Raw genomic sequence first — 27,831 nt, forward strand, 5'->3', positions numbered from 1 at the left:
TAACAAGAATTGAAATTTTTAAGAATTAGAAGGAATTTGTATTTTTGTTGTTGAAAGAAGAAAATGTTTAAAATAGCCTAGTTCACAATCCTAGACTGTACTAGTAAATTTCATTTCCTTAAAGGAGAATTTGAAGCAAAAAGGAGACTGACAACCAAAAGCTTCCAAGATTAATACAACTTTATCTACCATTATTAACTAAGTAAAAATATTTTTACTACTGCATGTATCAGCTAAAGTTTCAAAGTGGCTAACAGGTTATAGCTTCAGTTTATTAAATAATTAAATGAAGGCTTTAAGCGCCCAGAAAACTACTCAATACCTATTCTTATTTTTCTCTGTTTTAAAACAGTTGTCTTAATTTCTTCATTTTTTTACTCAGCAAAATTCCATTACAGGCAAGTTTTGTTTTTTAAAAGGTACCTCCCCCCACCCCCTGCCAAACAGCCTTCTAATTTAACAGTGTAACAAATTTTTAAATCTTTTTATTTGGAAGGTCTAAGAATTTAATTTTGCAACAAAAGACCACTTAAAAATTACAGAAAAATTTTTAGTACTTTATAGTGGTATATTTTTAATGCTCTCTGGAGGAGTACATTCGTATTAAGGATATATGTGACAAGTTTTTAAATAAAGTACCAGTTATATTTCTTATACATATTTTTTAAATCCATAACCATTTCATGAAAATGTTAAAGATAACTGGTAAATCACCAACAGATAAAGACATTTCTCTAGACTGATCATTTAAGAAACACTTTTCATTATGACTTTATTTTTCATTAGATCAGAAAACAAAACTTTAAATACCCAATATCCTTATTCAGTCTTAGGTTCTGTCAGTCAGATTACTCTAAATAATACTGTTCATGAAAAATAACTACCAAAAGAAGTGGTTCAAAATATCATACTCACATTTTTCTTACTGTCCATTTCACATAATTGGGCATAGATGATAAAGTTTAAAAGCTAGGAAGAGCTTTATGGGCCATCCTAGTTCATCCTCCCATCATCCATGACAGATAATCATTCTGCTCCTTACTGGATCTTCTGGAACAGAAAGTAACATGCTGTCTGTCTTTGCCAGGGCAGATTGGAACTCCTGGTGTTTTAAGTCCAGTCTCACTTTTCCATACTACTTTCGATGGCGTTTTGGAGTACTGACAACCACAGGAATTTATCATCCTCAACTTCTGTAGAACAAATCCATTCATGTTTTGAACCTTGAAGAATAAATGCATTCTTGGTATCTGTAAAAAATGTTTGAGGTACACTAATTAGTCTTTGCAGGTAAAAATCAAAAGGAGAAAATGTTTTAAAATTCAAGTCATCTTGAAGAATTTTTTGAAAATTAAAAAGATTCAAACAAATACAAATCCAGTTTAGAAAATAACTTCCTAAATTACTGAATTATTCAAATATAGTCTAAAATAGTCTTGTCTTTACATTATAATTGTTTAATTATAATTAGCAATTATTTTTAAAGACTAAGTGATAGACGATGTAATGTTATTTAATTCCAGAAGGTACTGGAACCAGTAAAGGTCTTTACTAAGAGTTACTGTAGATAAGAAATGCTGAGAGCTCGACCTAGGCCACCTTGGTATGAGGCCAGGACAGAATTAAGCCAGCGACTTAGCTGAATGCCCACTTTTAGCTAACATTATGATGTTCTGACATAGAGCATAACTGATTAAGGGGAGGTGAAAGGAGACATGTCATACATGTTATGGGTAACTACCTTAGCTGAGTTTGTCTTCTAGGTGAAGTATTTATTCCCACATTTAGTGTTCATTTTTTCTCATCCTCAGATTTTAAATGGGGCTGCAGCTAATGGGAAGCAGACCTTTTTAGATAAGTTCCTTCTCTAAGATCTTGGTTCTGGCTTTAACCTTAAGTCCTACCTTCACATGCAGTGAAGAATATTGGAATGAGAGGTGTTATATTCAGATTGCCTGGCCTAACAGAAGTATAGGAAAGAGATACAGATCCTTTTAAGACTGGGAAGTAGAATGTAAGATAAAAACTAAAAATAGGTACAGTAGGTTTACGTAGGATTTCTTTTTGTAACAAGTGATATTTCTGTTGAGATTATTATGAATGAACTGTTTGTTATTAAACACCCTTTGCAAATCGATCCTTTATAGAAGAACTCTTAAATATGAAGTTACGGAAGAAAAGGTACAGTCAAATCTGCAAAAATCACTTAGTCCTAGTAGAATGGAAAAGTAGTAGATAAAAACCTAAAATTGTAACATCCTCAAGCAAAATAGAGTAATGGTTAAGGACTCCAGCTCTCCTGTCAGACCACTTCAAAGAATCCTTCACAGTGATGTAGGGTTGTGTCTCCCTTTGTGATTTTTGAAAGCTGTTTTCTTAATGTCTAGGGTGTGTGTCTGACAATGCCAGCATTCCTTTCTTTTGCTATTTTAGAGGTAGATGAAAGTTTACATTAATGAGACCCTAAAAGTATTTGGGAAATTGTTTGCAAACTCTCAAATTCCAGTTCTTGTCCTGCTTTTCTATTTTAATAGTTAATATGTTTTATATAATATAGCTTTCTAAAGGTATTTAACTCTTAGGAGGAAAAGAATACATACATTTGGAATCTGGAATATCTTCTATGAGTAGTCTCTGAAGGGCCACTGATGCAATGAACTGGTAGGTTGATTTTGAAGTCCTTTCAAACGGAGTATGAGACGTGCCCCGACTAGAAACAAGCAGTGCATCGTTGAAGAGGAAAAGACTGAGGTCACAGGTATGTTCATAGAGCCTGGGTTAAAAAAGGGAAGGAGCAGTTTTAGAAGTTTTACATATGTGTTTTGTTACACAGTTCACCATCTTTACATTGATAAGCCGCTAGTCAAGGTTCTTCCCTACCTCAAACCTTTTGAATGGCTTATTGAAGTTCTCTGTGTGTTTTTCTCCTGGTGTGAATAGTCCCTCTGTCTCTCAGACCAGTCATGTGGGTGGGCCTCAAGGTTCCTGGTGAAATGGTTTGAGCTTATCCATTGGACAAGTATCCAATCAATGCAGGAAAAATGAACACTGCCCTTTCCCAACTTTATGACATGAATCAGGTTAAAGCTGTGTTTTTAAACTTTTGTCAAAAGGTTGGTATTTCGTGTTTGATGTATTTAGGCAACCTGGGGAAAATACGTTTTCATTTGGTTTGGTTTCATCTTTAAGGGTAACACGTTGGGTTAGAAAATAGCACAAGAATCAGTAAGGTGCAAGGTGTCTTAAGTAGGAAGCAGGGAAAAGAAAAGCATTCACTAAGTAAGAAATAGGGATTTTTCTAATTTTGATTGGAAGAAAATTGATAAGTATGAAAAGCTGGAATTAAGTAGCTCTTCATTTCCACAGGGGTTGCTACCATGGTCAACAGTAGGCATGTTTATCAGCAGGCAAAATACGGTGTCCCCAACCTCCATCTAGTATCTTCTGTTGGTGGACCCAGGTCACAGTGTTTAGTAGGTTTCACTGTATTCTAGTCTGGGTTATCTCATGTCAGTACTCAATGGAGCATCAAGTGATGTGCTAGGGAGGAGCTTGGGGGAGCCCCACCAAGGCCCCCCCCCCGTCTCCACCCCCACCAGGAATGGCCAAGTGCAGCAAGCTCATTATTTTGATGGAGGATGACTGAAAAAAAATATGTTTTGCTAAGAAGCATCAAGCAACCCGCAGGAAGTTACTCTGAGGAAGTGAGTCAATTTACTGGCTTATTCAGAGGAATTCTCTCATTTTTTATCTTCATCATCTTTGTTTAATTTTTAAGTTGTTGATTTAGATCCACATAAAGTTCTACAGAAATGCTAAAGTAACATCAGTATATACTATCAGCTTTTTTAGTGTACTGTTCTTTTGTTTCACTTTTTCTTTTTGCTTGGCTCACTCCTCCCTCCACTCAGGTCACCCAAGTTACCAAACTAGTGCATATCTTTCCACTTTTCTTTAACCTGCCCAGGTAGTCACTCACATATGTACCTGTATATACATTTATTTACAGGTAGGGTGCCATTGTTTCAAGTATTATTCCAGAATTTTTTCTTGATTTTCTCATCAATGGAAATCACTTCAAGTTCTTTTTAATGACGAAGTGATATTTAATAGTGTGGATGAACCATCATTTATCCAACTCTTCCCCGTTTGATGGGCATTTGCTTTGTTGACAAGCTCAGGTCTCTTTCTTCCCTCCTTCCCTCCCTCTCTCTCTTCCTCCTTTCATTTGTTCTTTCTTTATTGCCACTGTGAGCAATGTTGGGATAAATCGATTCCTTACATATAAACAAATTCCTTACATGTGCTGCTATTTCTATCAGGATTTCCAAGGGTAGGACTGACTGACCAAATGGCATATATATTTTTGTCAAAGATTTCCAGATTGTTCTCAATAAAAGCTGCTATAATTCACATTTAGAATCCACTTTATATTATAATGGCTCTGACATACATAGTACAAACTTTAATGTGCATCTGAATTACCCAGAGATTTTATTAAAATGCAAATTCTGATTCGGTAGAGCTAGAGTAGCCTGAGATTCTGCATTTCTAACAGCTCCTGGGTGATGCTGATATGCCAACCGCACTTTGACTAGTGAGGCACTTAAGTTGTTTATTACAGTCATGCGTGTGAGGTAGGCAAAGGACTAGATCGGGAGTTAAACATTTTTAAGGAGTGCTATACTTCAGGTTTAGCTGTTTGGAGAGTGTTAGGAAATACAGGTCACGTTAGGTGTGTGGATAGATAGAAATGCAGTGGTCATCCAACAGGTTATTCTGAGAATAATGGAGCACATAGAGCTAGGGATGAGGGAGAGGGGAAGCAAGAAAGATGGGGTGCGTTTAAATCGGTGTGTGGTGGGCTGTATATGGTGAATGGCCACTTTAAATAGGCAGAAGAACTTCACCCATATTCTCGACCCTTTTTTGGCAATATTTTTACCCTACTACTGATAAGAATCATCATACCATTTTAGAAAAATGTTTAAAGCTATAATAAAACTTTGCCGTTCTATCTGAATGACCAGGGAATGTGCCTACAAGAGTGTTTTGAAGAAGTAGCTTTGAAAGGGGTGTGTTTGCTTGGTCAACAGATGTTTGATTTTTTCCTTTGGAAGGGACAGCATTGAAAGTAGAGGTAAATGAAGGAGAATTCTAGTTTTGTGACCCACTTGGACTGGGTGGGTGGATGGCCCAGAGGAGGGAAGGAGCAGGCACATTAACTTGAGCTTGGAGTTGAGGCCACTTGTAACCTGAGGACATGAGAAGGGAAAGATAAACGCACAAAGAGGTTTTTATTATTTTAATCTGATTAGGAAAGTGCTATTTAAATTATATATAAATGAATTTTACCTACAATAAAGCTTTCCGAAAACCATTTACACCCCCCAAGATCTCTGGTAATTTTCATCCAAAGACAAAAAACAACAGAGTTTTTTTTTAAAAACTGAATTCTAATGCACATGTAAAAACAAATAATTTTGCCCTTCATACTGACATAATGGAGCAACTGAAATGGAAACTCTGGATCCTACTAGGGTTTCATAAAGCTGCTTCTGCTCGCATTCAAAAGAGCCAACTCCAAGGTGAGAGTTCTTCCTTGAACTTGGATAGGATTTCTTTGCTAATTCACAAATAGGCTCAATGACTCAGCCAACCATAGTTTAAATTCTTAACACCATTCGAGAAGTGTTTTGTTGTTTAATTACTACATTAGCCAGACCAAGAGACAAAGTACCCAACTTCCATAAATACATAAAACTTTGAAAGTAATTTTCAGAGCAAAACCTTTGGCATGAACAGACAACAGTAGGTTATTGGTTCTGTGAGCTGACCTGAGCCAAAACTCTTGAGTGGTGGATCATTGTGGCTTTTTGGGTTGCCAGGATAAAAGTCAATTCAGAGCCAGAGTCCAGTATCCCTGAGAAGTCTGGGTATTTCTCCTTCCCCAGCGCCTAGTTGCCCTGGCAAATGACTGTAGGTCCCTTTGGGTAAGCTAAAAGGATTGTTAACAGTATGCATGCTCGGTAGTGTAGTAGTTTGTTTCCTCAAGAGGACTCTGGGGTCTGAGAAATGGATGGCTCTATTTGGTGATTGAAAGCCGTGCCTGTATTCACCAGTCTTAGAGGGCTCCACTTTTGCATCTTTGGCGACACCCCCCATTAGAAGGGAACAAAAATAAACAAAAATGCTAAAAATCAGCAAGCTTAAAGTCACATAGATGAAAATTGGTGTTTCTGAACAAACAATAATATAAAAATTCCAAGGTACATAATGTATTATAAAAGCTTAACAAACCCAGAACTCTGAGGGCCATATCCAGAGAGCGACAAATGCTTCCAGATTTCCTAACTCTAAAATGACTGTGACTTCATCTCTACCTCAGAGCAAATTTTTTCATTTATAGTACAAATATTTACTTGTTCTTTTTGTGTCACCGCTCTTGTTTATTGGTAATTTGTTTAGTACTTGTTGCTATGTTGGTGAGTTTATTATGAGGAAGTCTCAGTTCATCTTGCCACCTGCTGGTCTAATTAGTGGATAGAACACTGAGACCTGGTTTTGAATTCTAAACAAGCACTTATTAGTAATGTGACCTCAGACAACTTACTCAAGTCCAGATTCCCCACGCATAACATGGTTCCATTCCTACCTTCCTCACCAAATGATTGTAAAGAGTATATCAAATGAGAGAAGTGAAAATATGTGGTAAACTATAAAGCTTTAGACTCATGAGTTGGCACCGTGTGCATAAATATAAGCAGACTTTCCTCTAAGTAGAAATCCCTGATAGAAATCGTGGGAATGTCATTTCTTGGGTTTCATATGACTTCCTAAAATGACAGAAAACAAGGTTTCAGCCTAAATGTTCTGTGATGACTTTTGGAATATGAACCTTTTTTGCATTTACTTAATTTAAATATTAATGTAAAATTACATTTGTATTTATTGCTTGGAAAATCACTGAGATAGTGCCTACTGAAACATAAATGTACCTCGTACTTAGAGTGTAAAATAATGTAGTATTCCCCTGTTTTCCTGAAACTCTCAAATGTACTGTTGTCCAAATACTAAAGCAGAAGTCTAAATTCTAATATTTGAGACTTCTGGTTGGACGTGTAAAGAGCTTGGAAGTCATCACTTCCATCGCACGACAAAAAGGAAGCTGAAAACTCAGAATCAACCATTCTTAGATCCATCGAAGAAGTGAGGTTATAAAGTAGATTACCACCCAAAAGCTGAAGAGACAAGCTGATACGTAGAATCCCAGCTTACTGGAAGCAGAAACTGCCTGCTGGAGCCAGCATCGGGTAAGAATATTAAAGTGAAGTTGACTAATTGCTAGAGCCTGAGTGTGAACTAGTTCAAGAGATTACGAATTCCTGGAGGCCTAGCACTGGCCCACGCCACACCCCCGCACCCTTGCACGAGTTTAAAACTTGCAGGAGTTTTACCTCCAGGAGCCTCACCAGGTTCTCACTGTGAAACTCAGAAAAATACCCATTCTTCCCATGGGGAGGGAGAAAGTAACCATTTGAAACATGCCCACAGAGTTCTGTTCTATTCTCTTAGCAAAGGCCTGCCTTCAAGGGAAACAATTTTACCAGAATCTAACCAACATGAGGAAAGGGAAATACCCAACCGCACAGCTACCTCTAACCTTCCTGTCTCATCTTAGAGGTGACTAACAATAATAATAATAATATAATAAAGTAAAAGTAAAAAAGCTGATAGACACTTGTAAAGGTCATAGCCCAGGGGTACAGTCTCACTAAAAACCTGAGACCTAATGATAGGACATACAACTCTTCCCTTCCCCTCACATCTTCCTACCACATCAATAGGACTCCTTATAATAACAAGGGATTATAGCTGAAAAGGACTGCAAGGTTCAAATTCTATTTAAGGAATATCTAGGAAAACCCAAAGACAACAGGGGAAACAAAAATGAAAATTTTAGCCTCTGACACCACAGGTACAACAAACGGTAAATACAGGCTAACATTTAGCCAGATGAATGTAAAACCTCATACTAAAGACCTATTGACTTCATTTCCTTTTATCCAATACATCATGTCTAGCTTTCAACAAAAAAATTATAAGGCATGCTAAAAGGCAGGAAAACACAGTCTGATAAGACATGGCAAGCATCAGAACCAGACTCGGATATGGTAGAAATGTTGTTAAAATTATCAGACCAGGGAGTTTAAAATAACTAAGATAAGCTAAGTTAAGAACTCTAATGGAAAAAGTGGACAACATGTAAGTATAGATGGGTAATATAAACAGAGAGATGGAAATTCCAAGAAAGAATTAAAAAGAAATTCTAGAAATCAAAAACACCATAATAGAAACGAATAATGCCTTTGATGGGCTCATCAGCAGACTGGACATAGCCAAGGAGGGAATCAGTGAGCCTGAAATACATCAGTAGAAAACAAAAGAGTAAAAAAGAAGGGAACAGAATATCCAAAAGCTGTGGGACAATTACAATTGGTGTATAAATGTCTAATGGGAATATCAGGTGGAGAAGAAAAAGGATGAAACAGAAGAAATAGTTGAAGTAATAATGGCTGAGAATTTTACAAAATTATTGACAAGCACTAAACCATAGGTCCAGGAAGCTTAGAGAATACCAAGAAGGATAAATCCCCCCAAATCTATACATATCAAATACAAATTTGAGAAAATCAAAGAGAAAGATAAAATCTTGAAAGTATCTAGAGACAACAATGAAAAACAAAACAAAATGCAACATCCTTCTTATAGAGGAACAAAGGTAATGATTACACTGGATGTCTCTTTGGCAACCATGCAAGCAAGAAGAGGGGGGAGTGAAATAAGTGTTGAAAGAAAAAAATCCACCAAACTAGAATTCTGTAGCCAGAAAAAGTATCCTTCAAAAGTGAAGGAGAGGGGACTTCCCTGGTGGCGCAGTGGTTAAGAATCCGCCTGCCAATGCAGGAGACACGGGTTGGAGCCCTGGTCTGGGAAGATTCCACATGCTGCAGAGCAACTAAGCCTGTGTGCCACAACTACTGAGACTGCACTCTAGAGCCCGCGAGCCACAGCTACTGAGCCCACGCACCACAACTACTGAAGCCCATGTGCCTAGAGCCCATGCTCCACAACAAGAGAAGCCACCGCAGTGAGAAGCCCGCGCACTGCAACAAAGAGTAGCCTCCACTCGCCGCAACTAGAGAGAGCCCGCACCCAGCAACGAAGACTCAACGCAGCCAAAAATTAATTAATTAATTTTTTTTTAAAAAGTGAAGGAGAGGGACTTCCTCCTGGCGGTCCAGTGGTTAAGACTTCGCCTTCCAATGCAGGGGGTGCGGGTTTGATCCCTGGTTGGGGAGCTAAGATCCCACATGCCTCACAGCAAAAACTAAAAACAAAAAAACCCATAAAACATAAGCAATATTGTAACAAATTCAATAAAGACTTTAAAAATGGTCCACATTAAAAAAAAAAATCTAAAAAGAGAAGTGAAGGAGAAATAAAGACATTCTCAGACAAACAAACATTGAGGGAATTCATTGCCAACAGATCTACCTACCTAGCAAGAAATGTTAAAAGAAGTTATTCAGAGAAAAGGTAAATTATATAAGTCAGAAACTTGGACTTACATAAAGGAAGAGTGTTTGAGAATGAATATATGAAGGTAAAATAAATTCTAATAATAAAAAACTGAAATAATCCCTAGCATGTCTCCTACTACACCAGTGCGTTTAGAATTGCTGGCTTGACAGCTAGTTTCCTTCTACCATTGTAGCTCATTTCTATTGCTACTGACCAAAAACAAAACAAAAACACCGTGACAATGAGAAAAGTGACACAACTGTGTGATTTGATTTTCATTTAATATCCACTCCAGGTGGGGATCGAGGTGAAGGGACTGGTTTCTTCCAACCTCCCCCCGCCCCCGCCACTGCCACCACCCTGCCCTGGGCCTTTGGGAAACATTCACTGAAATATTCATTGAAATAACAGGCAAACCAATTTTCCTTTCTTTTATTGCAGTTAATTCCTCTCCATTTGGTTGCTCTTTGTTGAGTTATCATCTTTGCCATTAATACTGAAAACATAGATTGACAAACAATTTTCTAAAGCAGGAATTGAAAAACTATGGCCCCACCCCTTGTCTTCTGTAAATAAAGTTTTATTGGAACACAGCTACACTCATTCACTTAGGTATTGTATTGTTTTTGAAGATTGTATTATTCATTATGTATTGTATTTATGTAGCTGTTTTTGTGCTACAACAGCAAAGTTAGGTAGTTGCCACAGAGATCATTCAGCAAGAAAGACCTAGAATACTTACCATCTGCCCCTTTACAGAAAAAGTTTGCCCATCCTTGTTCTAAAGGAGGAAAGGGAATGCTAACACCCTCTCGTCACAATAGTTCTTATACTGTGAGCACTGTACAAACTAGATATGTGAGACCTCAATACCATGGTGGTCTTAGGGTAAGACCTTCTGAATACTGACCTCAGTAACTAACTGCGGATAATCAACTGGTCTTCTCTTTCTCAGAGTTGAGCAGATCATCCATGTGATACTCCGCAACATTCGGCTCTCCTCTCAGTAGGAAAGTGACCAAACTTCAGAATTCCTCTTTCAGTGGAGTTAGTGGTCCCGGCAGTGACAATTTAATTTCTTCCTTTCTACCCAGTAGCCACCTGGTATGCGAGTAAGGTGATAAAACACCTTACGTCGTCTCAGAGAGGGGTGTGTGTGTAACTTTTTAGTTCAACACAAAGATTTATCGTAAATTTACAATATGACAGTCATTGTACTGGATTCTGGGTACAAGATAAATATGACACAGTCACAGCCATAGGATAGTTAAATATTTACCTTAAAGAGAAACTTAGTTCCTCATCACAGCAGTGAAGTTGGGCTACATCTTGGACCCTAATCAGATATCTGTTTACTTCTGATAGAGTCTATGAAAAAAAAACCAAAATTAGAAATATATAAATTTTTAGAAAATAATTTCCACTACTGAAGAACCATTTTATATTCCAGAAGATGTAAGTGTTGAGTAGAACTCAGTTCATTTATGAAAAAGCATTGTTTGTGAAACAGTGAAAACTATATTTGAGGGTGTAGTCTAATTTTTAAACTATTGAAAACATTGTTTTATTATAAATGCTTTCCTAGTATCAAAAATAAAGTGAGGGTCAGGGTGAGTCAGAAGGGATCTATGGAGAAAAGGAGGTGAATGAAATGTTACAAATTAAGAAGTCAGGCCCTTTTACTGATCTAGCCATGGAGATGATCACTTGATGTGTATAGTGATCCAAAGATAAAGTTCTGTGGGCTCTGTGAGTTCCAAGATTTTGGATTTTCTGTAATCCAATCATCTCCACCTCTTTCCCTATCAAAATGTGCAGATCTAAATTAGGCCCAAACAACTCCATCTTGCTTCCCCAGTTTGAGCAAATAACAATAACACTTCCAGTCAATTGATATTTTAATTCAATATGATTCATATATTGAACTCCTAGTATATGCTGAACACTAGAAGACAAGTAAATCATAGTTCATACCAGATGGAGCTCCCAATCTTGTGAATAAAGGACTGAAGGAAAACGTGGCAGAGACCTTCAGGGTGCTGCAGAATACCTGGGAAGGGGCAACTCACACTGGAGATGTTGCGGGATACTTTACAAGGCAGACGAAGATTGAAATGGATCTTAAAAGGATGAATAGGAGTTTATCCAGTGGAGTAGAAAAAGAAGGCAATTTCCGAGAAGGAAGAGCATGGGCAAAGCACAAATGTGTGAAGAGAGGCTCGCATTATTAGAGAACTGTGAGTAGATTTGTGTGGTTTGATCATAAGGTGGTAGGCAAGGCAGTGAGAAGGAAGGTAGAATGGGACCAGATTATATTCCATAGGTAACAGATAGCCAGCAGAGGACTTGTAGGATTCCCGCCGATGTCCTCACAGGGCAGAATCCTGCACCAGATACTATGTGCAGGGAGATATAAAACAGTAAAGACACGGCCCCATTCCTCAAAGGGGGTCATGATCACAGTAGTCCCAAGAAAGGTGCTCAGACTGCAGAGAAGTTATGGGATGGGGTCAAGACCACTTGTGCCTCTTCTCATCTAGCATCCTTGCCGATAACAGGGATGTGGAATATGAGAGCTTGGCAGCCCCTGGCACACAGCAGGCACTCAATGGATGTTAGCTGAATCAAAATCTCTATGTCTCCTTTTTGCCGGTGACTTGAGGTTATAATTCATGAGCATGAGATGTAGCAAGTGCATCAGAATACATACCGGGCACCCAGAGATGATTATGTCTGACAGCTGATCTTTCATATTGATGTTCTGCTTCATCTAGAAAACAAAGTGATTTTAGGGAAACTGAAATTGTGATATTTTTATACATAAAAAATAGATTAAAATATTTTATGGCACTTGATAAGGGCACGGTATTTTCATAAACTATTATAAGAATCTCCATTTCCTGTACCCAATATGTTTTAAAACAATGAGGCTAGCAACAACACTGTATTCAAAAATTTCTTCTGGGCATAATGCGCTGTCATTTACATTCAGCCCAGACTCCCATGCAGTGTGCACATCGCAGGGATATTTTCAGAATGAGAGTACTGTACTCCAAGATGCTGAATTCCTGCAGAATATAGTTGTGATTGCTGTACTTACTTAGGCAGGAAAGTTAATTAATACATGAAGAAGTACTTTCAGAAACAAAGGGTTTTACTCTTTTTCTTTCCTTTTAGTTATCTAGAAAAATCACCCAAATACTCCATTTTTTTAAACTTTTATATTAATAAAGATTTTATTGTACTTCTACAGGTATCTGAAAACATTGTCTCATGTGATTTGGTTTAGAATAGGTGCCCTCCCGTGTTCAAAATCACTGAATACAATGATTTCACATTAAAAGGATGAAAGACTTTGAAGTAAAGAATACCCCAGGAGGATAAGGTATTTCAGGATCTTTGAGTTAGAGTACACAAAAGCACTGTAACATTTTTAAAGGACACAGGCTCTTATCAGCAGCCAACCTGATCTATGTAAACTTTGTATTTTTTGATTACTTCAATTGCAGTGGTCAAGTCCCATGGTCAACATGTTCTGCAGGAGTGTGAAGCCTCAGAGCATAGAGAAGATGAATATATTCTTCAGACCTTCGGGATGGGTACAAAAGCAGCTCCGGAAGGCTGTATGAGGCACAGACAAGGGAGCCCTGGTCTCTTTCTGACGGCCAGAGAATGCCCATACTTGGGGTGCCCCGGCTGTGCTCTCCCTCAGAGCTTACCTCAGCATCTTTGTAACAATGGTCTTATCATGCCTCTTCAGGAAAGCTCGGAATGCTGGTATCATTTCTCTGCACTAAAGGTGAGCATTATATTGTCAAAACTCTATAGGACAGTTTTAAAGCATTCTATTCCACCAGGCAAGCACCATCTGTGAAGCACTCAAAAGCAAAAAGGCAACATCTACATCTAATCACAGTATTATTAACACTATAGGTGCTTACTGATATCCGAAGTATAGTGTTTTAATTATACCATAAACCTAACCCTATTCATTGAACTTAATAAGTATAGAAAACTGAAAATGGGCTTTGCGTGCAGGTAGGCCTGGATTAGAATTAGAATTCTAATTTAATTCTATCTAATTCTATGTGACTTTGTCAAGTTACTTAGCTTCTCTGAGCCTCAGTTTTCTCATGGATGTCATATCTAACCCTTGCAGTGAGTGGGGAGGGGGTGAATCCTATCCATAAAGTGCCTGTCACACAATAAAGGTTATTTCCTAATAGTAAGAGACTATTAATGGGTTCAGCTGTAATACTGCTGTTAAGCATGTTTTCCACAGCAACATTAAAAAGGTGCTCCACTGTACTTAATATCTGTTTTAAAATGTATTATTCATCACCATTACAGCCCCCAGGAAGTTACCTCATTTTTCTCAGATGGCAGTAATGCTAATTTCTAGAAGTCAAATAGTCACTGATTTCAGAAATGTTAAGAGCTAACATTTATTGCGTGCTTACTTATATGCACCCCCATGCTAGTGAAATAGATACATTATTATCCATAACTATAAAAATGTTGGCACAAATTTGCCTGTGATAATATGTGATGCTTTGTTCCAACTCTTGTCCTAAAAGTCAGTTCTATGAAATTGCTTTATTCATGCAACTTTCACATAATCGAGTTGTCCTGCAGTGTTTAAACTCCCCAAGCGGGGCAGGAAGAGGACAGCCAAGGGCAATGTCTGAGGTCAGGAATCGTCCAGAGACCTCCCAGCCCCGGGCTTTCCCTTCAGGGCCTCAGTGCAGACATGTGGACACAGCCACAGTGGACATGGGGACAGTGGCAGAGCGCACCACCACGTCACAGGGTGCCTCTCCTGCTACCCTTTTGATGTAAACTGAGGAGGGAAGAGAGGTATCCTACTGCCATCAGAGGAGATCCCAACAGGAGCAGCAAGGGGCACAGACGGGAGCTGCATATTCCCGCTCAGACTGGGTATGGCAGGAGTCACGACAGGGACAGCTGTTTATAACGCACTCGCTCGGGAATGTAAGACAAAGGAACTCCTTACTTCATCGTGAGATTTCACACATTGAGTGTTTTTATTCCAGTGTGTGGATTATGAATTCCTTTTCTCCATGAGAGAGCTGGACTCGCCAAGGCCGCCCAGGCCTGTAGTGGCAGCATGGAATCAGGGTTAACAGTCCTGCTTCTGCCTCATCGTGAAGTATGTTCCTGTAACAGAGCCCCAGGGTAACTGGGACAGATGGGAGTCTGGCAGTTTGCATGAGGATTAGTTCAGTCCTACAACCAGTTCCAGGGCGCTGCTGGGTCAAGCACTGTGCCAGCCCGTAGCGACACAAAATTAGGTAAGTCAGGGTCCCCGTCCTCAAGGAGCTCACAGTAAACCAGAGAGGATCTGGAAGCCAAGAGTAGAGAAGAAGTCTTTCCTGGTAATTCTAGTCCTTCGGGTTACACATGAAACTTCCTCTCAAGCTCAGAAGGGCTAATAAGTGCCTGGATGGTCGCTCAATCTTTTACCTTCTCCATAGTTTTCAGAACAACAGGGTAATTGTTGAAGAAATTGGTGTATCTGTTCAACTGGCTTCCAAACTTTATGAATATTTCTCCCACGCAGTGAGCTGGGCCCCATTCCTGTAGTCTGTCTCTCAAGTCATCTAGAAACCACCTGCAATATGAGGAAAGCGTGGCCATGAAATATTGGCCAGTGACAACCTATAAACTTAAAAAATAAATTCGTGGTCAGTCGTTTAGGGCAGGGCTTTTGTCAAATCCTTTTGTCTTGACACTGAGCGGTTCAGATTTGACAGGAAAGGAGGAGATGGGAAGTGAGGAAGCAGGTTGAGTCAGGTGGAAGAGTCAGGACCCCAGACTGGCCTCCAGAGGCTGTCCCTGACTGTCCCCCACCCCCCTCCCCCAGGGACAGTTTCTTGCAGTGCTCAGAGGAGAGCGCTCAACTCACTTCAGTGGCTGAATGCCATCACCCAACTCAGCCCATTTCCCAGGGGTCGAAGGTTATCCCTCATTCAGCCGTCATAGGCCTTGAAAACTGGAAGAGGCCTAGTTCCTTTTATACGATCTGGGCCCCCTGAGCTAAGGAACTTGTTCTAAGTGACCTAGAGAGTTACTGACAGATAAGCACAAGCTCAGTTTGTCTTTATCACCAAGGCAAATGATCACTTTTCTCTCTCAACTGTTCCACACTCAAAACATATACCGTTACTACACTAACCCCCAGCCTCTGGTTCTCTAAGCAAAGTATCCTAGTGATTTAGTGCCACTATAGCCTCCCGTTCCTTTCCCATTGCGCAACCAAACACTGCTGACTATGAACAGCTCCACGAGGCTCCCCTTCGCATTGTCTTTTGCGTGAACAGCATATTGAATATCGAATCCCCAGGCACTGAACTCCACTCCTTGTGCTGTGGCTCTGAGTCCAGGCGGGGATTCTCCCCTGGGAGTCATCACTACTGGTCTCAGTCCAGTGTCAAGAATCCTCTGTCTTCTGTGAGATGATCAGGCAAGGTCCCCAAGAAGGGCAGAGAATGACTGGGTCTGTGCATAGCTTTCTGAAACAATTAAGCGTGGGTTCCTCCCACTGCACAATGAATATTTCAAAATATACCTATTCAGAGTTCACCTGCTGAGACATTAAATCAGCAGAATATCAGAGAAAATGATCTGGATATCTGCCGCGCTCAGAATTGCTCTATTTGACGACAGTGCTGCTCTAAGTGGCCGTATGTAAATATCTCTCACAATTTCCAGCATTTGCACGTATTTTCTCTCACTCTGTAAGAGTTCCCTGATGACGCTGGTCCGCTTTTCGGCTGAGTCCAGCTGCAGCTTTCTCTCCTGTAGAAAAGCGTTAGGAACTCAGAGGGAAAGCATAATGACTCTTTTCAGGTTTACAGCCTCAAAAAGCCTGACGGTCAAAGGAGACAGAGAATTGAAAGTACTGAGCAGTCAGGCAGTCACTCTGAGTGCCCCTTTCTGGTTTGTGATATGCAGGGTTGAAGGGAACCTTGATAGGGTACAGTGGAGGACCCTGCTGACCATTGCTTGTCCCCATCATCACCAAATAGTCCCTCACATTGGCCAGCTTAATGCTGTAGTAGGGATGGGGCTTTGAACTCTTGGATCTTGGGGAGGGCAGATTGAGACTTTAATTTTATCCATCTATCCATCCGAATATGTATTCTGTGTCACGTGCTAGCTGTTGGCTCTGCAATGATAAGACAGAGTACTGCCTTTACGGAGGTGATGGTCTCATGAGAAAGCCTTTGGGTTGCCCACTCTTTGTTTTCCTATTTCTTTTTCCCATTAGCATTTTATTGATTATCCTGTAGACAGAAGAACTGACATGAGCTAGGCCTCTCATCATCAACTAATTCAATAGTTACTTCTCACTGAGTATTATGAAATACCGAAACTCAGGCTCTTCTTTCCGTGTTGAGGGAAAAGTTCCTGTGAAACCGCCACTCCTGGGTAATTAGGTTGCCAGGTGGTCTTTATTTTCTATATATCAAAGTCCTGTTTTATTTTGTAGTGCAGAGGGAAAAGCCATACACTGGTGTAAAGAAATCCCACATCCTGATATTAACTGTGCTATGTTTATGTATGGAGAAATTAATTTTCCTTACTGGGACTAGGTAATTCTTTTCCTTATATTTGTACTTTTGAAAAGTTGTAAAATTAGTATCTTTACAATAGAAAACAATTACAGTATTCAATTTTTTAAAAATCTAATGGCCTTGTAATATTTGAGCCTAGAACAATTAAAACTCCTAGAACACAATTTCCTCTTTCCCCTCCAGCCCTAGGTCTGCCCCACACTGCCCCAAATAAAATATGACAATACTAACGTGTAATGCCATGTGATCTTCACCTGAAACGTCAACCATAATTTCATGAACTAAAATTAAAATGTAAAAGTAATTTAAGAGAAAAATCAGAAAACTCATTCTGTTTGAAATACTATAAGCACTGTTCTTGGTTAAGTTTTATCTTTCAAACACATGGTCGGTATATAATGCCTATTTAGACATATCTAATGAGTTAAAAAATACATCTATATCCCACTTGGCAGTTGGCTTACAGCCCACATTATATTTTATGTGTATTTACGTATTTTTAAAATACTGGAGTTATCTAATATTTGTCATCATTTTGACTTAAGGTTTCAGTTGTCAGAACTTCTGTTGTTGTCTTAAAACCATTGTCTGGTATTATTACCAATAGTAATAATACCAATAGGATGAGATTCTATCGTAATGCCTGCACTATGTAAATGCCCTCCTCCTTGGTGGTTCCTGGGGATGGGTTTGGGGCTGAGTGAGCACGGGGCCGGCGAGGTCCATGGCGGCACCGTCCACTGTAGGTGAACCAGCCCTGGGTGTTGTGTGACTAGGAAAGAGCCTTGGGGCTGAGCTCCGTGCTGCAGGATTCAAGATTCTCTCTTTGCCTGTTGCCTAACCTTAGGGAAATCCTTTAAGTTTTCTGACTTTAATTCTTCCTCTACAAAATGTGGGTTCTAACACCTGACTTACAGGATTCTGAGGTTGAAACGTGAAAATAAATGTGGCTGTGTGTTGCAGAAATGCTAGACAGCACGCATGCACTGTGTGTCACTGTCGCACAGGACCAAGCCTCTGCCTGTCTGCACCTGCTTCACCCACTACTACCCTTTCTAAATGGAAGGACAGAGCCCTAAAAGTTATATTGATTATACTCAGTGTTTGAAGTCAGACCATAGCTGATGGGTCAGTTAAACACTGTGCACCTTCATGTCCATGTAGCATTTCTTTAAATGCTGTCCTAGTGTCTATCAGAAAAGCAAGGAGTAGCACAGAGACGGCTCTTGCTGCCGAGATGTTACACGTCCATCCTCTTGGCTCAACTTCTTTTTAGTTTTTTTTATTTTTTACTTTTTTAACATCTTTATTGGAGTATAATTGCTTTACAATGGTGTGTTATCAACTTCTTTTTAGAGCAGGATTTATTCAAAAGAAAAATCTACTGGCTGGATTTCCCCCAGTTATATTTGGAGGGTTCTTTCCCCCCTAAGAGAAACTTTCAAGAAAAAAGGAAGAACGAACCCGAATAAAGGTTGAAGCTTTTTTTTTTTTTTGGTCAGGAGCAAAACAAATAGAAAATTCTTATTATGTGATAATTGGCTTACCAACTCAACCAGCAACTCAAAATTTGGACCGTTTTTGCTGAGACTTGATTTTGTGTTATGAGGATTATCTTCTATAACATTTCTTTCCTGAGGATTAAATGCAGACTTGGTTATTTGGGGCGGGCCCTGGGATGTCTAACTGCCCAGTCAGCGCTAAACCCCCTGAGGGTTCAGAAGCTCTGCCCTTCAGCCATAACCATAGTGGCCCTGAGACACAATGAATTAAGCACTCGACGAATGTGATGCCTCTCTTAAGTTAAATTTTACGTTAAAAAAAATAATAACCTTTTGCTTCCTAGGAACTGCATCATACTTGAGAAACTAAATTCAGTGCAGCTCCCGGTTCCCCTGGAGGCAGGAGAGGGACCATGCTCTTGAGCAGCTCCTGCCAGGTGCCTGGGACCAGGCCTCTCTGCCTCAGCTCTGCTCTGTCACCAGGCAGCAGAGTGCAAACAAGTTATCTTGCTTTTAAGCTGCCAGAAGCAAAAGCTCACAGTACTTTATAAAATTCACCTCTTTGTTCACCTAGTGGAAAAGTGTCAGAAGTAATTCACATGCCATTTCTAGATCTGTTTCCACATTAAATATGGCTTATTCTTTCTTCACTTTGCCTTGTTAATTGTTCTTGTGGCTTCCACATAATTTAGCACATTAAACAAAAAAAGCCCCCCCTTCGGCCTGCAGCATCCCAGGGTCCACCCCAGCAATGGAACAATGGTCCCATGTCTGTGCTGAGGCGTATGATAATTAATGACCACTACTGCTGCCCTTCCTAGTCAAAGGTAAAACTACCTATAGCAACCCCTCGACATGTAGGAGGGAGACTGAAAGAAAAACACCAATGTGTAAGCAAGACTCCTTTTGCCTTACTCCACTCAGGCAAAAACAAGTTTTTATTTTTCCCTTATGGCTGCCTGAAGCCTTTGTATAGGAGCCCTGGCCCTGCAACTGCGCGCAGCCAGCCAGCGCCTGAGCCTGAGCGCTTCACAGCTGCTCCACGGAGCCTTTCTGCCATGTCCTTTGTCTTCCCCGTTCGGGGCTGACCCATAGCGGCCTGGCATGTATTTATACTTAAATCTACTTTGCATTTTGACACAATAATTTCTATGTGTGGAACATTCTCTTCTTTCAAAATAAATTATAGTGCTGATAATTTCTATGGGGAAATGATAACTTCACCCAGTCAGTGGTGACACCCGTAGTTGTGTAGGTAGACGTGGCTGCAGGCGTAAAATGAAAATGAAACTCAACCTGCCCGGCCGAGGTTAAGAGAACCCAAGGGGTACAGATCGGACTGTGGATCCCACAGACGAGGGAGGCCCCCTTACCTGGGATATCATGTTTTTGTACAGGCTCCCATGAGTGCTCAGGCATTAAACTTCAGGAGTGGACTCCTAGACCCCCCCTGGCTATCCTAGAACCTGCTTGCTCATGCTGGGGCTTTGTTTCACCTCTGGCTCAGCAACAGCTTTTTAAATTTGTTATTTATTTACTTTTTGGCCATGCTGAGTGGCTGGCAGGATCTTAGTTTCCTGACCAGGGATCGAACCTGGGCCTCCTGCAGTGGCAGTGCACTGTCCTAACCACTGGACCGCCAGGGAATTCCCAGCAACAGCTATTTTTTAAATGTAAATTTTTCTGTGTGGCTAGGAAATCGATTTGACACAGTAATTGTGTTTGAACCTAAAAACAGTGAGTTCTCTCATTTTATATTAGCCGTCTAATTATTAGGATTTTTAGAGCCTATTTTTTGGTTAAGATACCATCCCCTCTTCGTTTTTAGGGATGAATTTGGATGAAGTAACAGGGGCAGCAAACTTTGCACATTTTTAAGAAAACAATTATTTGGAGTTGCTGGGCCTTTGCCTTGCCTCTGTCCATGACCCGTAAGGGAGACCTTGGATCACGTGTTAGGAATTTTCCTCTAGGATCTTAGTTATTGCTAACACCCTAGTTATTGCTGGTGCTTCTCCTAGAAAACACTTGGCTGCCTGAATTAGGGACCAGAAATAGTTGTGAAAATGACAGGTACAACTATGTCATATGTCATTGTCAAGAACAACTATGATTCTGGCTGTGACTCATCACTGTGGTTGTATAGTATCAGTGTAAACACTATAGGCATATCAAGGCCAGGAGTTACTACTGACTGGGCAGCAAGATGATAGATAGATAGATAGATAGATAGATAGATAGATAGATAGATAGATAGATAGATAGAGTGAGTGAGCTATATATGTCTCAGTCTATCTATATGTATATACGTGTGTGTGTGTGTGTGTGTGTGTGTATTTGGTCCTGGATTTGGCAGACAAGCCCTCTTACACAAGCCCCTGTGGAAGGGTCTTTAAAACAATTATCTCAGAAGAAGGCATTACTTTCCACTCCCATGGCTGAGAGTTTGTGTGCTCTTCTGGATGAGTATCTACACTTTTAAAAATAAACCCCAAGGTGTGGAGAAACTCAGCTTCTCTATTTTATCTGAATTCAGCACCTACGTTAAGCTGTGGTTTTCCTTCCTTCCTAGGGTCCCCAAATTTGTTTCATGGGCATCATGCACAAGCTCTCAAGTGTATAACAGAGAACCGAATAAGAATCTAACACCTATTTTTTCTGCTTTGATTTTGAAAAAGGAAGATATCAAAGACATTCCTAGGCATTAAGGTGTTTCACATTACTGTAGTTTTATTACAGGCAGACGATGTAACAAGAGCAGGCCTGATTTCCAGCATGGAGGCAACTTTAAGCCCAAACTTTCTGCATCACTTTATTAAAGTGATAAGATGATTAGGTTGAAAAGACTTAATTCAGTGTGGATTTTATTTGGCAGTGGAAAGAATGGAGGTATCTTTGAGAGGAAATATTCTAGGTGACCATTCTTTTAGGGGCCAGAGATTCCAGAAATTGTTCTCAACAATAGTAAAGTCTTTCAGATGTAAAATGAACACTTCACAAGAAGGAGCACTTATAGTTTTGTCCCTTTTGCTTTCTTCAAGCTATCCTGCTCCAAAGAGGGACATTTCTGGGGCCTGTATGTCCATGGTTGAGGGTGACAGTTTCATTCTTAGGAATAAAGGTTGATGGAAGAACTTCAGTAAGGTTTCCAGGGAGTCAGGAATGACCCAGATGTTGTAAGGACTTTGGAATAATTTGGAACCTGTGTAATGTGGTTACATGTTGATTATTCCCTTTAGTAAACCAAGGGGAAATGAGTGGTCCTGGAGCCCTGGGTGCTATTTTTCAAAGGTTTTCACAGGCTGAAGGAGGGATGGAGACTACATCCACCTTTTTGGGAGAATAATCCCCAGAAATCTCAAAGAGATAGTGGCCACCATAACAAGGCAAAAGGACTCTGAGAAGCAGAAAGAGAATCTCGATTAAATGCCTGCCCTTGTGCCCCACCCCCTCCTGTGCATTCTGCTAACAGGCATTAATCATGCTGCATCATCTATGTATGTGTCAGTCTTATCCACCTTAAAGGCAGAGGCTGTGTCTTATTTTATGTCTATCCCCAGGGCTAGCACAGTGCCTAGCACATGACTGGTTCCTATAAGTATTTAGGGAACTGAACTGAGAAGCTGGGGACTTGACCTCTGCCTGAGAAGTGGTTTGTGATGGTTAATTTTATATGCCAACTTGACCAGGCCACAGAGTGCCCAAATGTTGGCCAAACATTATCCTGGGTATGTCTGCTAGGATGTTTTTGGATGAGATTAACATTTAAATCAGGAGACTGACTAAAGCAGATTGTCCTCTCTAATGTGGGTGGGCCTCATCCAATCAGTTGAAGGCCTGAGTGGAACAAAAAGGCTGACCCTCTTGCAAGTAAGAGAAAATTCCTCCTACCTGACAGTCTTCAGACTGGGACATTGGCTTTTCCCTGCCTTTGTATTTTAACCGAAACATCAGCTCTTCCTGGGTCTCTAGCCTGCCCTGCCTTTGGACTGGAGCTACTCCGTTAGCTCTCCTAGTCTCCAGCTCACTGACTCACCCTGCAGGTCTTAGAACTTGGCAGCCTGCATAACTGCATGAGCCAATTCCTTATAACAAATCTCTTTCTCTATATATACACTCACATCCTATCGCTTCTGCTTCTCTGGAGAACCCTGATGAATACATGGTCCATGAGCGTTTCCTGAAGAGAGAGATTTAGGGTTGGGGCAGCAGGGAAGCAGGGCTCTGACCTCTAAAGGGCTTAGATATCCCTGCGAATGTGTTTATTAAGACTCCTCTCGGAGAGGATGCTTGTGGTTGGGAAGAAGAAGCCACTTCATGGGGAGGAGGGGCCGCTAAGGGGCACAGTCTGCTAATGACGGAGGGCGGGGGCTGAATAACTGCAGGCCTTTCGTTCTGCTGAGCAAGTCTGGCGGAGGGGACGCTGCCTCCAGCGGTCCACCCGGTTTGCCCCTCCCTGCACTGTGCTGTCCTCTAAAGCCAGGTGGACAAAGACTTCCAGAATATCAGGTTGATGGGGCAACAGACGATTTGCCTGCTGGGGGGACTCACAAGTCTATTCCTCCTAACACTGTCCACAGTGACTTTGTGTTGGGGGTGGCACCCAAGCCTTCAGTCATCACAAACAGGTGCTTTTTCAATGGGCATGAAATGACATTTTCATAGAAATCAGCTCTCTGAATGACGATGCAATTTTCAGTGTTTCCTGAATCCAGATTATTTCACTTAACCAAGAATGTACGGATTCTGAATATAGTACTGGCAAAATTATTTTTTCTTGACTAAAGAACTAGCTTCAAACCCACTTCTTTTTTTTTTAAACATCTTTATTGGAGTATAATTGCTTTACAATGGTGTGTTAGTTTCTGCTTTATAACAAAGTGAATCAGTTATACATATACATATGTTCCCATATCTCTTCCCTCTTGCATCTCCCTCCCTCCCACCCTCCCTTTCCCCCCCCTCTAGGTGGTCACAAAGCACCAAGCTGATCTCCCTGTGCTATGCGGCTGCTTCCCACTAGCTATCTATTTTACATTTGGTAGTGTATATTTGTCTATGCCACTCTCTCACCCTGTCACATCTTACCCCTCCCCCTCCCCATACCCTCAAGTCCATTCTCTAGTAGGTCTGTGTCTTTATTCCCGTCTTGCCACTAGGTTCTAAAAATATGGAACACTTCACGAATTTGCGTGTCATCCTTGCACAGGGGCCATGCTAATCTTCTCTGTATCGTTCCAATTTTAGTATATGTGCTGCTGAAGCGAGCAGCAAACCCACTTTTTTACTTTTATGAATTTGAATCTCAACTTAAAAAAAAAAAAAAGAAGAACCATTTTTAGTTTCATCAAAAAAGTGTCCTGGGCCACAGATGAAAAAAAAATTCTTTAGGTTATGTTGGGCAGAATGCGAGTATCCAGTTCTTCCCCCAAAAGCCAACTAGTTTTACTCCTGTCAGTGTGATGCCACGTATGCTTGTAAGTGGCTTAGATGTTACTCACATTATGAAACTACAAAGCACACTTTTTCAATAATAATCCATGAAAAGGAAGTTCTTAGGAGAAATGACAAGGTGAAAGCTTTCCAGGTAGAATTATCATTTTTGTTTATGAATTTCTTAAGCACATGTGTCTAACTGTACAGTGAAGCAATGGCATAAAAATGCAGCAGCAACTTTACCTTCATGAGTAAATTGCATGTTGCCTTTGGGCCACATTTTGTCAGAATAACATTTCCTTCAAAGTCTTTGCTCTTTTTACTACATTTCTTCAGCAGAAAATATGACAAAAATTCCAGAGGTTGTCCTGAAAAATCCGCCCCCCAAGAAAATTTCTATTTCAAATACAGGTCAACAAAAGTGCAGCAGAAAACACATTTTTTAAGTAGAGTTTTCATCTCTCTACCTAATTAATTTGCAAGTCCAGAAAACAAAGTAACTGTTATTCAATTAGAGTCAGTAAATGGAGCTTTCCAGTTAATCTTTGTTCTCTGCTTACAGTCTCAGTTCAGTTAGGATGCCAAGGTCTTGTGGGAGGGTCTCAAGATCTTCAGAACCAAAGTGGCCCAGACTTTTTAGCCAGATGAGGAAAGGGGACAGGACAACTCTTGTGTCTTACAGGCAGAAGAAGGTCTGGGGGAGAGGCTCCAGCAGCAGAATTCCCGGGGAAAACACCCTCCCAAATTTGGTTTCCTCTCTGACTGTAGGTTTGAGCACTACCAAAATTATATCACACAAGGTTATTTTAAGATAATTTGATGGTAATAAGTACCATGAACCTACACCAAACATGTTGAATAATTCGTTGGTGTTTGGGGACAGTGCGGAGAATTTCAGGGCCTCAGGATCATCCCTGTGAACATCTCTGATCATATTATCAGCGAAGTTTTCCAGGGCCTTTACCACTGAGCTGCCCGAGGATTGGCTAGTGTGGTGGGGAGCTGAGTCTTCAGGGAAGAAAATCATGGCTAACGGCAACTCCTCAGGCTTCTCACTGGACAGCGTACCCAGGAGATGTCTGGTGCTTACCCAGGAAGCCAAGTTGAAACCACGATAGATAAGGAGAGAGTGTCCAAAGACGTTAAAGCACCTACAAGGTGGAATTACTACAGTGAGAGGGAAGGATTTGAGAAATTTTCCTTGGAAAACTAGAGACCTTATACAGCATCAGGTATGTTAATATCGCCCCTACTCCTGTCCTGTTCTCAACTGCCCCTGAACTGAGCACTGCATACAACTGTCCCTCCGTATCCACGGAGATTGGCTCCAGGATCCCCGCAGATACCAAAATTCTCGGGTACTCAAGTCTTTTATGTAAAATGGTGTAGTACTTGCATGTAACCTAGGACATCCTCCCATATACTTTAAATCATCTATTACTTAATACCTAATACAATGTTAATAGTTGTCAGTGCACAGCCCAATTCAAGTTTTGCTTTTTGGAACTTTCTGGAATTTTTTTCCCCTATATTTTCAACATGTGCTTAGTTGTCCTAGGATGCAGGACCCATAGGTGCAGAATCCACGGATACGTACGGCTGACTGTATTTTATTTTCCTATAACCTTGCCATGGTCTTGGGGCAGAGTGTGTTCTGTACACTGCCTCTATTCACTGTGTCCTGGTATGTGGCTGACTTTTTTAGAAAAGCGTTCAAGATTTGTTTCTGATGAAAATGCTTCTTCAGGCCCTCCCCCATGCCTATGCCCAACCAAATTACTGATTTGCTTATTTCTGTTCTTCTGTGTTCTCTTTCCCTTCCTCTCTTATCTAGCCTTCCTTGCCCTTCATCTTTTTATATCTGATTTCACGCTTTCTCAGGTTTTCTGCCATAATTGTTTTAACTGTTGAATAATGTTTATGTGAAATATAAGCCACTAAACGTGTTTTTTAAAGCCATTTCTGACTGAAATTAATCACAAGACAGAAAACAGTGCGTCATATGATCAACTTTAAATTATCGAGATTTTTCCTATATGTCTATTTTATGCAGCTAATACATCTTGGGTTCAGAATCTCTCAGTGGCTTTTTTCGTAAATTGATGCACTTTCTCTGAGGAATTGTGTCCCAGAGGGATAAACTGGTAAAAAACAATAAATGCAAACTAAAAATTTATTTAAGGTTGGGGTTTTTGTAGTTTGTTTTATTCAAAGGAACACTTACAGAATTTTCTTTTGAAAGTTCTATCAATCCCTCTGCCAGAGCTTGTATAATTTCTTGGTTATTCAGAATGTTAGCCATACTCATGGTGTCTGATACAAATTGCCCTGAAAATATAAGGTGATAGGCCTGTAATTAAAATATGTGAGAGATATGATCAAGAAGAAAACTCAGTCCTCACAGTTGCTTGTTAGTGGATAAAAATGCAGACTAAGAATAAAAATTCTACTAGGCCATGTTATCTGCCATGATAAAATAGAAAATGAGCAAAAGCATCTAAATGTGTAGCATATAGAAAGTACCCACCCTGACAAAGCTGATATTGAATGAAATCTATAAATTGGACAAGGAAAGAACATATGAAAATAAACCTTATAAAGTTTAGATTCTCAATTCCACCAAAAACTCTTCCATATTCTGCATTAACTTTGTGCTCAAATCTGTAAATATTTTAAGTCCATAGGAAATAACATACAAACATACATACACAGACATCTTCTACATTTTAAAAATATTTTGAAAGACTTGCATTTATTTGAAAAACAACCTTTTTCCATTTGACTTTTCATTGCTTATGACATACATGACATACTTCTATCATTCATCTTTCCACTTTTCTTTCTAGTCCTTAATATCTGTGAAAGAATCAGGAAAAATAATTTCTCCTTGTTTATAGCCTCATAACTTTTAAAATATTGGTTGAACATCCACTAAATGTGGTAGAGTTAAAACCAAGAAGACAAATCCCTGCTTTGGAGACCTTTGTGTAAAGAGATGTAGGCATATGTTGACAGATAAAATATCCGCATGCATATTTGTGTGTTACAGCTCTTGTGTAGACAGTAATTATGTTAACAGATGCCCAATAAGGAGCAGGGCAGGGGAAGGGAAGAAGTAAGGCATATGACTTGATTGGTACAGTGCTTCAGTGACACGTGAAGAGTTAGGGAAAAATGAGTAGGCAGTTAAAGACGCAGGAGAAACCTATTTAAATAGGTGGGCTTTGTTTGTTTGTTTTTAAATACTTCATTTTAAAGAACTGACTAGTTTAGAAAAAGATCTAAAGTTGAGACAGGAAATTGTTTCCAGAAGACTTTATTGTGATAACTGGATCATGAGTATGATGTGTAAATGAGAAAACACATTCAGTGATGTCCAATAGGCTTGTCCATGTAGCCCATCACCAAATTAAATATTTTAGATAGAAAATAAGTAGAACTTAATTATAGAACAATTTAAGTCATGGGTGCTGTGGTCTAAGAGATGCTTAATTGGGATGTTGGCAATTAACTTTTAGAGCAAATTGTAGAGGGAAAAGGACCGAACTCTCTGGCTTAGCAAACAGTGAATTTTGCCTAGGTAAACAATTGACTGACACAGAATTAATAAGATGGTAAAATTTGAACCCAGGAACTAGCTTCAGCATTTTGAAGATGAATATATTTTTTCTTAGTGGATATTCATGATATTTTGAAAGGAGATATGAAAA

The 27,831-nt window shown here is 40.0% G+C and overlaps 1 protein-coding gene and 1 non-coding gene across 2 annotated transcripts in view; both read right to left on the bottom strand.

Moving 5' to 3' along the window:
- Positions 1-828: 828 nt before the first annotated feature.
- ECT2L (epithelial cell transforming 2 like) overlaps positions 829-27,831 on the bottom strand; it is a 76,284-nt gene continuing 49,281 nt past the window's right edge. The window contains 11 exon segments of the mRNA XM_036870938.1: positions 829-1,250; positions 2,601-2,773; positions 10,865-10,953; positions 12,296-12,355; positions 13,051-13,103; positions 13,106-13,206; positions 13,305-13,378; positions 15,070-15,217; positions 16,190-16,404; positions 18,731-18,817; positions 26,346-26,449. Coding sequence (XP_036726833.1) covers positions 1,123-1,250; positions 2,601-2,773; positions 10,865-10,953; positions 12,296-12,355; positions 13,051-13,103; positions 13,106-13,206; positions 13,305-13,378; positions 15,070-15,217; positions 16,190-16,404; positions 18,731-18,817; positions 26,346-26,449 — 1,232 coding nt within the window. The 3' untranslated portion in view covers positions 829-1,122.
- LOC118905551 lies at positions 23,850-23,956 on the bottom strand. The gene has a single exon (XR_005022256.1). It is a non-coding gene; the product is annotated as a U6 spliceosomal RNA (small nuclear RNA).

This window comes from Balaenoptera musculus, chromosome 12 (assembly GCF_009873245.2).
Source record: "Balaenoptera musculus isolate JJ_BM4_2016_0621 chromosome 12, mBalMus1.pri.v3, whole genome shotgun sequence".
Taxonomy (NCBI): domain Eukaryota; kingdom Metazoa; phylum Chordata; class Mammalia; order Artiodactyla; family Balaenopteridae; genus Balaenoptera; species Balaenoptera musculus.